General features: G+C 47.7%; 5 protein-coding genes and 1 non-coding gene across 6 annotated transcripts; 4 read left to right on the forward strand and 2 right to left on the reverse strand.

Moving 5' to 3' along the window:
* The first annotated feature begins 38 nt into the window (after positions 1-38).
* F4813DRAFT_344394 (MFS general substrate transporter) lies at positions 39-2,737 on the forward strand. Its single transcript, XM_049241659.1, has 2 exons — positions 39-1,957; positions 2,010-2,737. Exons 1-2 carry the CDS (start codon positions 579-581, stop codon positions 2,344-2,346), a joined length of 1,716 nt encoding a protein of 571 aa, XP_049104360.1. The 5' UTR covers positions 39-578; the 3' UTR covers positions 2,347-2,737.
* A 238-nt stretch (positions 2,738-2,975) lies between these two features.
* F4813DRAFT_396998 (uncharacterized protein) lies at positions 2,976-3,791 on the forward strand. The gene has a single exon (XM_049247898.1). It carries the CDS (start codon positions 3,042-3,044, stop codon positions 3,747-3,749), a length of 708 nt encoding a protein of 235 aa, XP_049104361.1. The 5' UTR covers positions 2,976-3,041; the 3' UTR covers positions 3,750-3,791.
* A 490-nt stretch (positions 3,792-4,281) lies between these two features.
* Positions 4,282-4,380, forward strand: F4813DRAFT_t11. The gene has a single exon. It is a non-coding gene; the product is annotated as a tRNA-Leu (tRNA).
* A 251-nt stretch (positions 4,381-4,631) lies between these two features.
* F4813DRAFT_344396 (pyridoxamine 5'-phosphate oxidase-domain-containing protein) lies at positions 4,632-5,956 on the reverse strand. Its single transcript, XM_049241660.1, has one exon. The coding sequence runs from the start codon at positions 5,647-5,649 to the stop codon at positions 4,861-4,863; it is 789 nt and encodes a 262-aa protein (XP_049104362.1). The 5' UTR covers positions 5,650-5,956; the 3' UTR covers positions 4,632-4,860.
* A 343-nt stretch (positions 5,957-6,299) lies between these two features.
* On the forward strand, positions 6,300-7,016 carry F4813DRAFT_385113 (ribosomal protein S30-domain-containing protein; the record flags this gene model as incomplete). The annotated part of the gene is made up of 4 exons (XM_049246199.1): positions 6,300-6,333; positions 6,408-6,433; positions 6,730-6,834; positions 6,924-7,016. 4 exons carry the CDS (start codon positions 6,300-6,302, stop codon positions 7,014-7,016), a joined length of 258 nt encoding a protein of 85 aa, XP_049104363.1.
* Positions 7,017-9,709: 2,693 nt separating this feature from the next.
* Positions 9,710-12,780, reverse strand: F4813DRAFT_385114 (uncharacterized protein; the record flags this gene model as incomplete). The annotated part of the gene is made up of 3 exons (XM_049246200.1): positions 9,710-11,764; positions 11,906-12,278; positions 12,338-12,780. The coding sequence occupies 3 exons, from the start codon at positions 12,778-12,780 to the stop codon at positions 9,710-9,712; spliced, it is 2,871 nt and encodes a 956-aa protein (XP_049104364.1).
* Positions 12,781-13,000: the final 220 nt, after the last annotated feature.

Here is a 13,000-nt window from a genome sequence, read left to right on the forward strand (position 1 = left end):
GGGGAGATCTAGATCTAGGTGGGGCACTCTAGGCAGGTACCTAGGTATGTAATCATGATTACCTAACCTAAGTCATTTCGATCAGGGATTTACTTTTCCTTCCCACTCCATTGGGTCAAAGCTGAAAGCTTCAGCTTCATTTGGACACGTCCACATATTATTTCCCTGCATCTATGCTCCAAGAAGCCGCAATACTATTTAGCCATGATGGACTAACCGGAGAATAAATCATATCTGGGGTTTTGGAGGTTCCCCGACTTCTACCATCATTCTAACCACTCGTTACTCGTCTTATTTTTAATTCAGGGTCCACTTCGCCACGTTCCAGCGCGATCCTAAAAAGGCCACGGTTTCTATTTTATTTTTATTGTTGACCTATTCGACAAGATCAAAGACTTTCCACAAATCATATACGAGATACGAGAACCATATAATTATCATACTTGTACGAGTCTAACAACGCTTCTTATACTACCAGCCATTGATCGGTCTGCTGTATTACCAGAGAAGTTTGACAAGAACACAACCCGCCAGCTTCAAGTAACCGAACACTTCCACTGCCCCGCGCTAAAGTACGAATGGGTGTCGAAACTCGACGGTCGAAATCTCAGAAACGAGATAAGCTTTCAGTCTCGACGAGCGGTCGCGTAAATGGTCACTCGAACGGCGACATGAGCAATATAGAGCTGCGGCGGAAAACCGCCGCGCCGCAAGAGTCAGGCCAGGTCGCGGCAAACCTCATAGGCCGTGAATCATTCTCCCTCGACGATAATATTCCGAAAACGCCCTCGGTGAACAATCATGGATTCTGGGAACTTCCCTTGCAAGATCAGAGGAATTTCATGTTACTTGTGCTGCTATATTTCTTACAAGGTGTTCCCATGGGTCTTGCGAGTGGATCGGTACCGTTCCTTCTCAAAGAACATCTCTCGTTTGGAGAAATCGGTGTCTTCAGCTTGGCGTCATATCCGTACTCGTTAAAATTGTTCTGGAGCCCGATAGTAGATGCGGTATGGAGTCCCAAAGTCGGAAGGAGAAAAAGCTGGATCCTTCCAATTCAGTTGATATCTGGGTTCAGCATGTTATACCTCGGGTCTATGATCGAGGGCTTGATGGCCACGACGGGCAAGCCAGGCGGCCCGAGCATCTGGAATTTCACGGGTTGGTGGTTCTTTCTGGTTTTTATGTGTGCGACTCAGGACATCGCCGTTGATGGGTGGGCCCTCACCCTGCTGACGCCGGGAAATGTTTCTTACGCTTCGACGGCGCAGACGGTCGGTCTAACAGCCGGCCAGTTCCTATCTTACACCGTCTTCCTGGCATTTAATTCCAAAGATTTTGCCAATCGCTATTTCCGCTCCGTACCGTCAGAGGAGGGCCTTTTAAGTCTAGGGGGCTATTTGACCTTTTGGGGCTGGGCTTACATTGCAATTACTATTGGACTTGCGCTTCTCAAGAAGGAAGAAAAGACAAGGAATGAGGACGGGATCTGGGATGTTTACAAGATCATGTGGGATGTCTTGAAGCTACGGAATATCCAGACCATAATTATCGTCCATCTCATTTCGAAGATCGGGTTTCAAGCCAACGATGCCGTGACGAACCTCAAGCTGCTGGAAAAGGGATTTGGCAAAGAAAATCTAGCGCTAACGGTTCTCATCGACTTTCCTTTCGAAATAGGCCTGGGTTATTATGCCGGCAAGTGGTCTCAGGAGTATACACCTATGCGCCTCTGGTGCTGGGGCTTCGTGGGCCGACTGATCGCTGCTATCTTTGCTCAGGTCACCGTCAGTGTTTTCCCAGCTGGTGGTGTCCAGCCTTGGTATCTTTTTCTCGTCATTGGCGAGCACGTCTTCTCGACGTTCACTTCAACAATCATGTTCGTTGCTGTTTCTGCATTCCACGCTCGGGTTGCCGATCCTGTGATCGGCGGAACTTATATGACCTTGCTTGCTACGTAAGTGCTATATCCCAAATTACAGTTAACCTTAGCTAACATTCAATGTCAGGGTTTCGAATCTTGGTGGTACATTCCCTAGATATTTCGTCTTAGGTCTAGTGGATACATTTACACAGGCCACATGCCGTCCCTCGACACAGAAGCTGGACAGCTCGGCGCTCAGAGGGCCGCTTGTAACGCAAGAGTTCTCCTGCGCCGTTCAAGCCGAGAGAGAGCGATGCGAGCACGGCGGTGGTACGTGCGAGACATTGCATGATGGATTTTATATTGTGAACGTCCTCTGCGTCATCGTGGGGGTGTTGACTTTCACTCTATATATCAGAAAGAGGGTTCTGATATTACAAACCCTACCATTAAGGGCGTGGAGGTTGGCTGGATCTCGGTAACGACTCTATATGTACAATATGGATAGGGAATAGAAATATTATCAATCATTGGTGGCTGCGATCTCAACTTGTCATTGGGCGTGGGCGTATTTGTAGCCAAGGTGAATATCAGGGCTTACCATTATCTAGTGGTCAGTAATGAAATTTTTGACTAGTTCAGCTATTGGCATCTAATACACACATCACGAATTTCGTAGCAGATCATTCCAGGTGACAGACGAAATGGGTGGGCGTTCAACAATAGAGTGGAATTGCTTAGGTGAATATTCCCCAAATCGGATTGAAAACAGTCTTTGATTGGCCAGAGTTTGGCGCAAGCGCATCTTTACCTTACCATCTAAAAAATAGCAATGCCAATGATAGAATGCTTAGATACAATGAAGCAGGCAGCTAGTTAAATTGTTCGCTCGACTTCTATGCAAAGACAACCTGGCTCTACAATGACCCAACCTAGTTCGTTCCTTTCAGCATTGTTCACCGGTGAACAATGATGCTGAAATATAGGCTTTCATCAGGAGGACAATGTTGTTTATAAGTAAGAAGACATTGTTTGGTTAGAGTCAAGTATAAATACCAAATAACATGTCCCTCTCCCCTTATCCATAGAGATGATACCATACCAAACTTGGAGCTTACTCAAATATATTTTCCAACAGTATTACCATCCACGGACGTAAACACCATTGCATTTCATCATGGAGAATCACAACATAAATATGTCTGAGTTGAGTGTAACTCTCCCCAGAATATGTGAGGACTGCGAAGCATTCATAGCAGCAGATGACGCTCTTCCTAGTATCGTGCTCTACTATTTCAGCCCTGCGGGCTTCTTCGAAGAGAGATATAGGGATGTCGATATCCAATGTACACAGTGTCAGCTGGCCGACCTCTGCGGCGTCCGCGATGCCCTCTCGGCGGTTTACGATGCGCCCCCAGAGCTGTTTACGGCAGAGATGTTCAAGAAGTTAATCAACGACCTCCTTGTTTTCGGCGGGTTCAATTACTCCGAGACGTGGCATAGTCTCCCGTCTATCATCTGGAAATGGAGACATCGTGTCCATCTTGAGACTGTATTCAACCAGATCGAGTTGTGCCTAGGCAAGGACTGGGCTATCAAGTTCTTTCGGTACACGGCGGACGTTGCGTTCCTTGCTGCGGACAGCATTTTAATCAGCCTCCAGCACTCGCCGCCAGGAGGTGGTAATGTTGAGGCTTTGAGACAAGCTATCGCAGACATCCGCAAATCTATGATCGAACCCATTCAAGGCCCAGAGGGCTTACAGTCGGTTTTTGACTACATAAAGGGACTGTTCGAGACGAACGGGTATGGACGTGATTTAGAAGCCCCGGTGACCGAGGTAAGTCCTAACGACAACAATCTTGGTAATGGCGCTTCCTCATGATTATTTTTAACGTCGTTTCTAAGCTGCCTTGATACACTAAAGCAGACCAAAGCTTGGATATAACGTATCATAACCAATTCTCATTACCATGGGCTCTAATATTTAGTTCTACCTTAAAGACTCTTTTTGTTATCCTAGAGACGCATAGACATAGTTACACGTACATAGCATAATAAAGATTCCCAAAAGTCCTTCGCAAAATCTAATCTTGTGTTTTCTAACCCTAGGCTAAGTATGCTGGCTCACAACTGTCAAAGTATTTGCATTTTACTCTCACGTTTGTAAACTCTATCCTAGTTTGATACTAAGCGGACAACTTAACAGACAGCCAATCACAAATAGTTGGAGCAGCGTACTCCTTTCAGTATCTATTTTTTTTTCTATTTTTTTTAAACTACCTAGCCTAAGTAATGAACTTAATAAGGCGAACCTACATGGGACTGTGATCCTGTGCAATAGATGCCACAAGAATTGAAGGCATTCCCGGAATCCACGGTTATTTCATTAGACCCAATACGAATCTGATCACCAAGGCAAGATGGCCGAGTTGGTTATGGCGTGAGGTTAAGGTCACCTTAATTCCAACATCCTCATGGAGCAATCCGCGTGGGTTCAAGTCCCACTCTTGTCAAAACTTTTTGTGGTGGTTTCCTGGTCTTTCGTACTAGCGATCGCGCACTAATATGCGGGCACTTTCAGTATAAATATCTCCCGAGTAAATAACGGGTCGTTATATCTTGCTATACCTTTTTACCTAGAAAACCAGCATTATCCAAGTGCTTTAAATTCGACATATATGTTCTTACGAGAAAATTCTAGGCTCGACTACGACATTAACCGATGTCAGTAACCGGAAAACTCACTGCAAAAAGATAGGTTCTATATCATTTAGTAGAATTTTTCTTCTTCGACGGCATCATTGTTATTTACTATTCTTTTCACTTAGGTATGAACATGAACATGAACATATAACTACTACCATAGTATCAGTACCATTAAAATCCCAATTCATACCCTAAACTGATCGCTTACCAAACCAATGGACATAACACTCAGAGAGCATTGAAAACCAAAGTTGCGCAGATATGTTCTACATATGAGCAGCCAGTGCTCATAGATCCGAAGTGCTCCATTCGTCCCAGCCCTTCTTCTCTCCAGGTAGTCTCACACTTTCCCACTCCTTCCTGGTGACGTTCTTCCACTCATCGATAGGGATCCAGCCGATATAAGCTCTGTCGCCGAAGCCACCAATCCAGTATACTTGTGTAACGACAAGCCTCACGAACTCGGACTCGTGGATTTCGTTCCCGGGGAGCCAGTACTTGCTGTCGGGATGCGTATCTACGAAGCACGATGACAGTGCCTTAGCATCAGCCGAATCAATCTTCTCGATATAGCCCAGCAGGCTGTAACGCGGAAGATTGACCGCGCTGTACGGCACTCTGTCCTTGGTGTCGGTATCACGTCCAAACAGCCAGTCGAAGAAGGTGGATTTGATGCGCTTGTCTGGTGGGTATGGAGGAGTCCATTCCTGAGCTAGACTGATGTTGGAACCACTATCCACATTCCTGAAGGTCGACCCGATCTTAATAGCCAGGATGGTAGGGTTGCCCTCCTCCTCACAATCCGCTACATACTCCATTAGTCCGAGAGGCACGCCGCCGAGGCCATCTGGCTGGCGTCCGCGGGACGAGTCCGGGAAGACTGTGGAGAGAGTGCCAAGTGGAGTAAGAGCTAGGATGCGTCGACCGAGCACAGCAGACTCATACGAAGTCGGAATCCGATAATTTGATTCCGAGGCGGGAGGGTTGCTGAGGATGTACTGCGGTTCCGAGGTGGATTCCGCTACGCAGGAGCGCGCAGCTAGAGAGACGAAGGGCAAGCTACGTAGGAACCTCATTGCGAAAGAGTGTATAGGTAGGTAGGTACCTAAGTGCGTAGGGCCGTGCAGCTAGACTTCGGCGAAGACGGGTTAAGGCGTTAGAGTATAAGGAAAGAGGAAGTTTAAGTTTATAAGCTCTAAGATTACAAGAGATCCAGTTAGAGCTGAAATTACAATTCCATACCGTCTGTTCGATGGCGTTTGGCGGTCTGTGCCAGAACTAATCAAACGAGATGAAGAAGAGGCCAATGGCTGGTCACCCGGTCTGAAGTCAAACGATCCCATGTGAAATGATGCATCAAGTGGGTCTTGAACTAATCCGTACATACATATGTACCTAGGTGCATTCCGATAACATACCGATAAATACCCGCGGAATCTTGCCTCATCCGGGTTATGCAATAAACTTTGACGCGGGGCTTTCGGAGATGCAGCTAAGACATAGTCACATGACCAGGGCTTACTTAGCCCTTTGTGGAATTTTTGACGAAGCCAGACTCTCTTCGGTGTGACTCTTTCCACCCCAAACCCTCACAACATCGTTCTGAGTGCCAAGACTTGCGAATTTAGAATTCATCAGCAAAACCCGCCCACATCGACCCATTTTCTTCCACTCTTACCAACTTACTTCATCGACTTCCAGACAGTCTACAGCACAATCTTTCAAGATGGGAAAAGTTCACGGATCTCTCGCCCGTGCCGGTACGTTGCTCCAATTGAAATGCTGATGCATATTATTTTAATTCGAGATGGAAATATACTGACAATATCTATAGGTAAGGTCAAGTCTCAGACCCCTAAGGTTAGTTCATCCAGTATTCCGAGAATTCCATCCTTGCCATCAAAGAGCGCGCGTACGATTCAAGCAATTTGTTTCGTCGACCGTAAACGATTATTCGAATATCTAGCGACTCGCAGCAAAACAATCTACAATTTGCCACTTGCTTTGTCGAAAATATCACCTCAACCGAACCTTCCGAAGAGGGACCTACATCATCTGCCATCTCAATACGCGCGCTTCTTTCATCAAATACGCACTTGTTTTGGACATGGTCATCAAGGATAAAAAAGTACAGGAAACTAACAACATTAAAACAGGTCGAGAAGCAAGAGAAGTCCAAGACCCCTAAGGGCCGCGCCAAGAAGAGACTCACATACACCCGCCGTTTTGTCAACGTCACCCTGACTGGTGGCAAGCGAAAGGTGCGCATCTTTTTTTCTTCTTCCAAACCAGATCCATCTGGATTCTATACTAACACCTCAGCAGATGAACCCCAACCCTGGCACATAAGCGCGACGCAGCGCCTACCCTCTTGAGGGCAGCCGGTGCCGTACTCGAGAGGATTCGGAAGGCGATGGACGAGCAGACATTCGACAGGGTCTAGCTCTGAGCGTCCACCTCTTTTTACGTATGACAGGCAAGCACACTCTGCTCTATTATGATCGGAAGTGAATGGATGAAACGGAGGTTACGGATGCATAGGGATTTGCATCTTTCGTTAGGGAGTCATACGGCATCATCGTTCTGGCTTGGTCTTGGTCATTACCCACAGGCCTCGAGTCTGTACTTACGCAGGTATCGCCTGGAAAAGGCAGAAATACAGGGACAGTAATTTCTCTGCAAAGCTTGTTATTGGTAAAGGTGATTGTGATTGTTTATACGTATTGCTGGGATATGCTAGCATGTGTGAAGCATGTTAGCTGTATCCATTGTCTTTATCTCGACTTGCCGTAGCCTTAATATGTGAACAGCCTCCTAACCTAGTAATAAAATATATGGCCATTGTGTTGACTGCCAGTAGTGATGTCTCATCCCGGCTAACACCAAGTCTTTAAACACCTCTAGTACGCTCATTCTGTATAGAGCTAACGGGTATTGGACACGGTAAGCACCTGATGTATGAAGACAACTATCTCTAGAAAGAAGGTGAATATTTACAGTTTTGGCTACTGGTATACTAGGATTTTAGAGATGCGGCAGACTCTTCCACTCCTGCTCCAATATCAGCCTTGGCTAATATTGTGGGTGAATGTTATGTTTATCATGCTGTCTGGTTTCGAATAATCAATAATCACAACTCTAAGATTCCAACAACAGATAGAAACCAACAAAAGCCCGGCACGAACAAAAATTAGCAAAGCCACAAGTACTAAAAGGTAACTCGTCCTAGCTATCCTCCATGTCACATGCAAACAGCTTAAACAGATAACAAACTACACCTCAACTACTTACACTTACCTACCCTACAAGCTCGGCAGACAGACAAGCCGAGCTAAGCTAAGAATATACTTCCCTCGCCCCCTCAACACGAATCCAGCTTACCATCGGCTTTGGTCTCTATAAGCACCAAGTACGAGGCAAACAAAGAAAAGCAGAGAAACAGCATTCCCCCCCTAACCAAGCTTTGATCTATCTCCAAGAACAAAGACCAAATCATGCCCTAAACACCACTTAGCACCCCTTACCTCTTCAAGAGCCCTTATGTATGTATATCCTAACTTGACCTAACCTAACTTAACTTGTTTAGGTAGTTACCTAACTAAGGTACCTGCTGCCTGACAAGCAATCCGGGCCGGACGGGATAGGGGCACGTCTTGTAGTTCCCAAATCCCGATACATTCTGCTCCAACTCTGGAGTTATATGCCCAAGGAGGTATCTTAGTCAGCGAAGGGAGAGACGTATGGAAGGAATATGCACATGTACGTACCTACGACATTCGGCATACATCTCGAGGTAACTTATACGCCAAGGCCCTCCCTCTTTTTTCATTTATTGCTCGGTGAAATAGGTACACACCTGACAATGGGCACGGGGTGGTCGGGACCGGGACCGGGACAGGGACAGGGACAGGGAGCATCAGTGTCTGCCTACCTGCCTGTAGCGCTGTAAGTCCTAGCAAAAATAGAAACTCGGGTCTGGACTACTTGGTGCATGGCTTTAGTCTTATTATATTCTTCATCATCTACCCTAGCATCTACCTAGACAAGCGAGCGGACATTCGTAATAGCAGCAATTGTGTCCGCAAAGGGTTGAAGATCTTCTTCATAGGAATTGGGGTGGTAGAGTGCGTGCGCCTCGGATGCCCTTATCTTATAGCGTCGTCATTAAACCACGAAGTAGTGCAACTGACTCCTGACCCGTCCTCGTACCCCGTCCATCTGTCTGCTAGTCTGCTTACCCGTCTATACGTGTAGCTCAATAAAGCTAGGTCTGGTGGCCATGATCCTCCCCTATGCTTCCTAGGTCCGTACGTGACCTGCGTGCCTGTCTAGAAACAACAATGGTATCAATCCCGTATCTACAGACCCCTTATCCGAGTCCTAGCCACAAAGGCAAAGAAAATACAGCGCAAAATTCGTGGCACACCCGACCGAACCACTTCCTCGCAAAGTAAAGGGTTGTCCTAAATGGCTGTCGTACTAATAAACCATCACGGCATGTCCCGTAACCAATTTTCATTTAGAATCTTGTGGTATTGTGAGTGAGATCGTGTTGCGTAGGTACCTAAGGTATTCAAGGTAGTGGACGGATGCCAAGAGGAACCAAGTGCAAATTCTTCGTAAGTGTATAGAGTCAAGTAATCCAAACTGAGGTAGAATTGCTATCAAACTCATGATATAGCATTATGATATAAATTTCTCCTAGCACGTAGCCTTTGGACCATGCGCATAGAAAACCCAGTTTCAATGTTTGGGTGTATAATTATGTGAGCGATCAAGAACCCGATACCGCAGCAGTAAGCCATATGCAGAATTGGCGAAAGTGTCAGGCGAATGGTATATAAAAAAGGAATGGTCGCTCCGTCATAAAATTTAGAGAATCCAACGCCGCCGTATATGTGATGTCGTGAACATTCGTCATCCATGCCGTAGCGAGTTTAGCCGAGCCATTGTTCACAATAAATCGGTCCAGCCATTCGCTCCTTAGGTCGGACACGATTAGTCGAAGCCAGAAAACCTCCATGCAGAATCCAAGCGAAAGCGCTTGAGCAGATGCGTAAATCAGGAATCCCAGAACCGTGTCGTAAATAGTACCTAGTACAGACGTACATACCAAAATCCTTCGGGGAAGAAATATTAGAGACTCATAGTCAACCACTCCCATTCTTGAGGGCCGTTTCCAGATCCGGAATTCATTACACCAGTAGAGCTCCCGGACATTCCGGGCATGCTGTGTCCCATCATCGGTCTTTGAGACATGCCAAAACCGTTGGCAAGGCCCAGGTTTCCTGGGTTCGACATGGTAGTGAATCCGTTCGAAGAACTAATGGAACGAGCTGCTTCATTCGAACCAGTCGAATTCTCAGGGCTGTCAATATCCATGCCGTTAGATGACTCATTTGGCCCAGTGCTTTTACTACTACGGCGCTGACGCTTGGAAGAACCGTTGGCGCCGATATTTCGCGGGAGTGAGGCGGCACCCGGCCCTGGTACATTCTTTGGTGGAGCTGCTGCAATTGGCACAACACCTTTGCCGCCCACCGCACCAGTAGCAGAGCCCGCATAACTAGTTGGCGTACTTCCTGCCGTGTTACCTCCGGAACCGCCAGCGCCGCTTGCAGGACTTTCGCCCTCGTTGACGCTGCCGGCTCTGTTGGTCACCGATGGTGGCGTAGTCACCTGCGTTGCGCTGTTCGTAGCAGACATAGCTAACGTCGAATTTTTTCGGGAAGCGGGTCCAGAGGCGGTCCCTGCCGCGTTGCCAGTGTTCTTTTTGGATCTCGTGCTCGTTCCGCCAACAGGAAGGCTCGCGCCAGATCCGCGGTTACGTTTCTTGATAACGTCGGTCTTTAGACTTAGAGGCCGCACGACTCCGTGGAGCTTTAAAAACAGACCGCAAGCGTTGCACAGGGGCTGGCCTTCTGGGTTTCGACGCCACAGCGGTGTAGTTTGTGTAAAGCAGTTGGTACAAGTAGTAGGCGTGCCTCCATCGCCCTGCCCTCCCGCGGCAGCTTGCAGGTTGCTCGTGGACCCGTGTTTGGAACCAGGCGGGGAACCAGGTCGACTGGGTGCCACGGAAGAGAAGCCCGAGATATTACCTGATATGTCTGCTGGCGGAGAATTCGGGTTCGACTGAGCCAATTTGTCGAACGGATTCCCACGGCCACCCATGTTGGCGTTTGGCGTCGAAGCTGTACGAGGGATCTTCTGACGCCTGTCGCTGGCCGATCGAAACGACTGGGACCGCGGTAGGCTGCCTTGGCCGTCCCAATCACCCGATTCTAAATAATCTGTTGTCGTGCCTCCGATAGTGACTTGCTTTCGAGGCGGTCCACCAGGATAACGAGCTGCTTGTGTGCTAAATTGACCAGGCAAAGAAGCATCCCATCCCATAGAATTTTGATTGCCCATGTCCATCCCTGATTCGTTTTCAGGTGAAAATTGAATACCCATGTTACGATCAGCAAACGCACCACCCTCCTCATCTTCGTTATCGGAATCAGCACCGAAGTTAAACATATTCTCATGTGTCATGCCAACACCTGGAGAACGAACTGGATTGTCCGGCTGAAAGACTTGGCTTGGATCGACATGACCGAAATTAAGGGTTTGCGTAAACGAGGCAGAAGAATCTGCTCCGGTAGTGGTTGGTGGAAACATAGAATTACCGTTATGTTGGTGCATAAATTGCTGGTTCATCTGACCCCTCATAGACCCCGCCGGCCCTGGACGGAAGTTTGGTGCTCGCTGATGGCGCATATCCATCGAGCTGAAAAATATGCTCTCATTTTCTACCATAGGATGTGGTGTAGAAACAGCCGACTGGTACGCAGATCCCGGTGGGGAATAGTAGTCTGCGCCATTGACCGAGTTGGACGCAACACCGTGAGGATTATAGAAGCTCGAAAAGGGGCCATGGGGAACCATTGGCGATGACGATGGCGAGAACGAAAATCCCTGCTGAAAAGGTCCTGCCGAAGTAATAATAGGGTCGTTCTCCATGGGGAAGGTGTCAATAGGAAAGGGAACACCTGGATGGTGAGGTACATGTGTGTTGCCGTTTGTATGAGAGTTGTCTAAGGAGTATTCGTGGAGATCAGAATCGGCATCCATCTCGTTAGAGGCATAATTATTGCTGTTGAGGGCAGAGACGTGAGGGGAAAAGTTAGCAGGACGCTTCAAGTTTCGAGTCTATCACATTATCATTAGCTCTCTACACATATTTGCCGCACGAGAATAGGAGTTTCGCGGTAAACCAAGGTGAGAAGTAAAGGGATTAGGTATTATGTTTTGTTTTAGTACAGCAAACAAAGGCGCTTCAGCTTTACTCACTCGTCTCTCGTCAATGCTGGTTTTCCGATGGTGCCGAGTGACGTAGGCAAACTCATCCGGATTTCTCTGGTGAGCAGGGACAGGAACCGACTGGGGGACGAAATTCTGCGAGGGTGTTTTGCGGGATTTGATGGGGATAGCAGCGGCCGCGGTGTGAGCTATCTTCTCCGCCTCTTGTTTGCTCGCGTCTGGCGAAGGCGTCGCTGTGAATCCGGCCGGAGTCGCGACGCTCTCGGAAAATATAAATTCGTCAAGATTCATGGGATCCGTATGTACAACGTTCTGATCCGACGTCTTTCGAAGTTGTGCGATACCGCTAGGACCATTGGCAATGCTCATCGCAGTGTTGCTAGTCTCGTAAGAAGCGGTGCGACTGCAGAGACGGTTAGAGTCGCGATGCGCCTACACAACACTATACAACAACCAACATACCGAGCATCTTCCCGCCGTATTTTCTGTAGATTCAAGTGCATCATGCGCCACGTTAAATTTTCCATGCGCTCCTGGTTGGGCAAGCTCTGCTTCATGTTACGAAAGAACCTCCAAACTTGCGTTGCGAGCGGATCGTCTCGCTGCAGCTGCTCTAAACTCTCGTCGTTTCCGGTTATTCCATTCTGGAGACTCGGGGAGGTCGAGGATTGTAGAAAATCGAATATTGTAGGGTGGATGTCTGGTTTTGTAAAATCTAAGTTAAGCTCATGTATGCGCAAGTCACCAGGACTGCTCTCGTCGGTATTCCTCTTACTCGTGTGGGCCGATTCGGCGGCCGACTCAAAGGGCCTTCGCGGGAAGCGAAAGTCATGCTCTGTCGTGGTGGGATTCATGGCTGTCGAGGGACTCGAGGTCGGTATAGGCGACAGTATGCTGGCGGCCATATCGTAGAGGGGCAAAAAGGAAAAAGGAAAAAGGAAAAAAAGAATTCGGATCGAGGACTCTTTTTCTTTTCTTTTTTTTTGTACGGGGTCGTTGGAGAAGTGATTTCGTACGTATTACGGATCACTTTCCAAGTTTCCCCACGTTCCAAGGTTTGAACTGTCAGCCCAAGTTCCTTCACAAGCCAAACGTTATATCCTAAAGTTTGTGCCCCCGGGTCCT

Source organism: Daldinia decipiens (genome assembly GCF_022478715.1).
Source record: "Daldinia decipiens strain CBS 113046 unplaced genomic scaffold F4813scaffold_2, whole genome shotgun sequence".
NCBI classification, from domain to species: domain Eukaryota; kingdom Fungi; phylum Ascomycota; class Sordariomycetes; order Xylariales; family Hypoxylaceae; genus Daldinia; species Daldinia decipiens.

Coding starts and splice junctions, on each gene's coding strand:
- F4813DRAFT_344394 (XM_049241659.1), top strand. CDS start 579: ATGGGTGTCGAAACTCGACGGTCGAAATCTCAGAAACGAGATAAGCTT. Junction 1,958..2,009: donor TATATGACCTTGCTTGCTAC/GTAAGTGCTATA, acceptor ATTCAATGTCAG/GGTTTCGAATCTTGGTGGTA.
- F4813DRAFT_396998 (XM_049247898.1), top strand. CDS start 3,042: ATGGAGAATCACAACATAAATATGTCTGAGTTGAGTGTAACTCTCCCC.
- F4813DRAFT_344396 (XM_049241660.1), bottom strand. CDS start 5,649: ATGAGGTTCCTACGTAGCTTGCCCTTCGTCTCTCTAGCTGCGCGCTCC.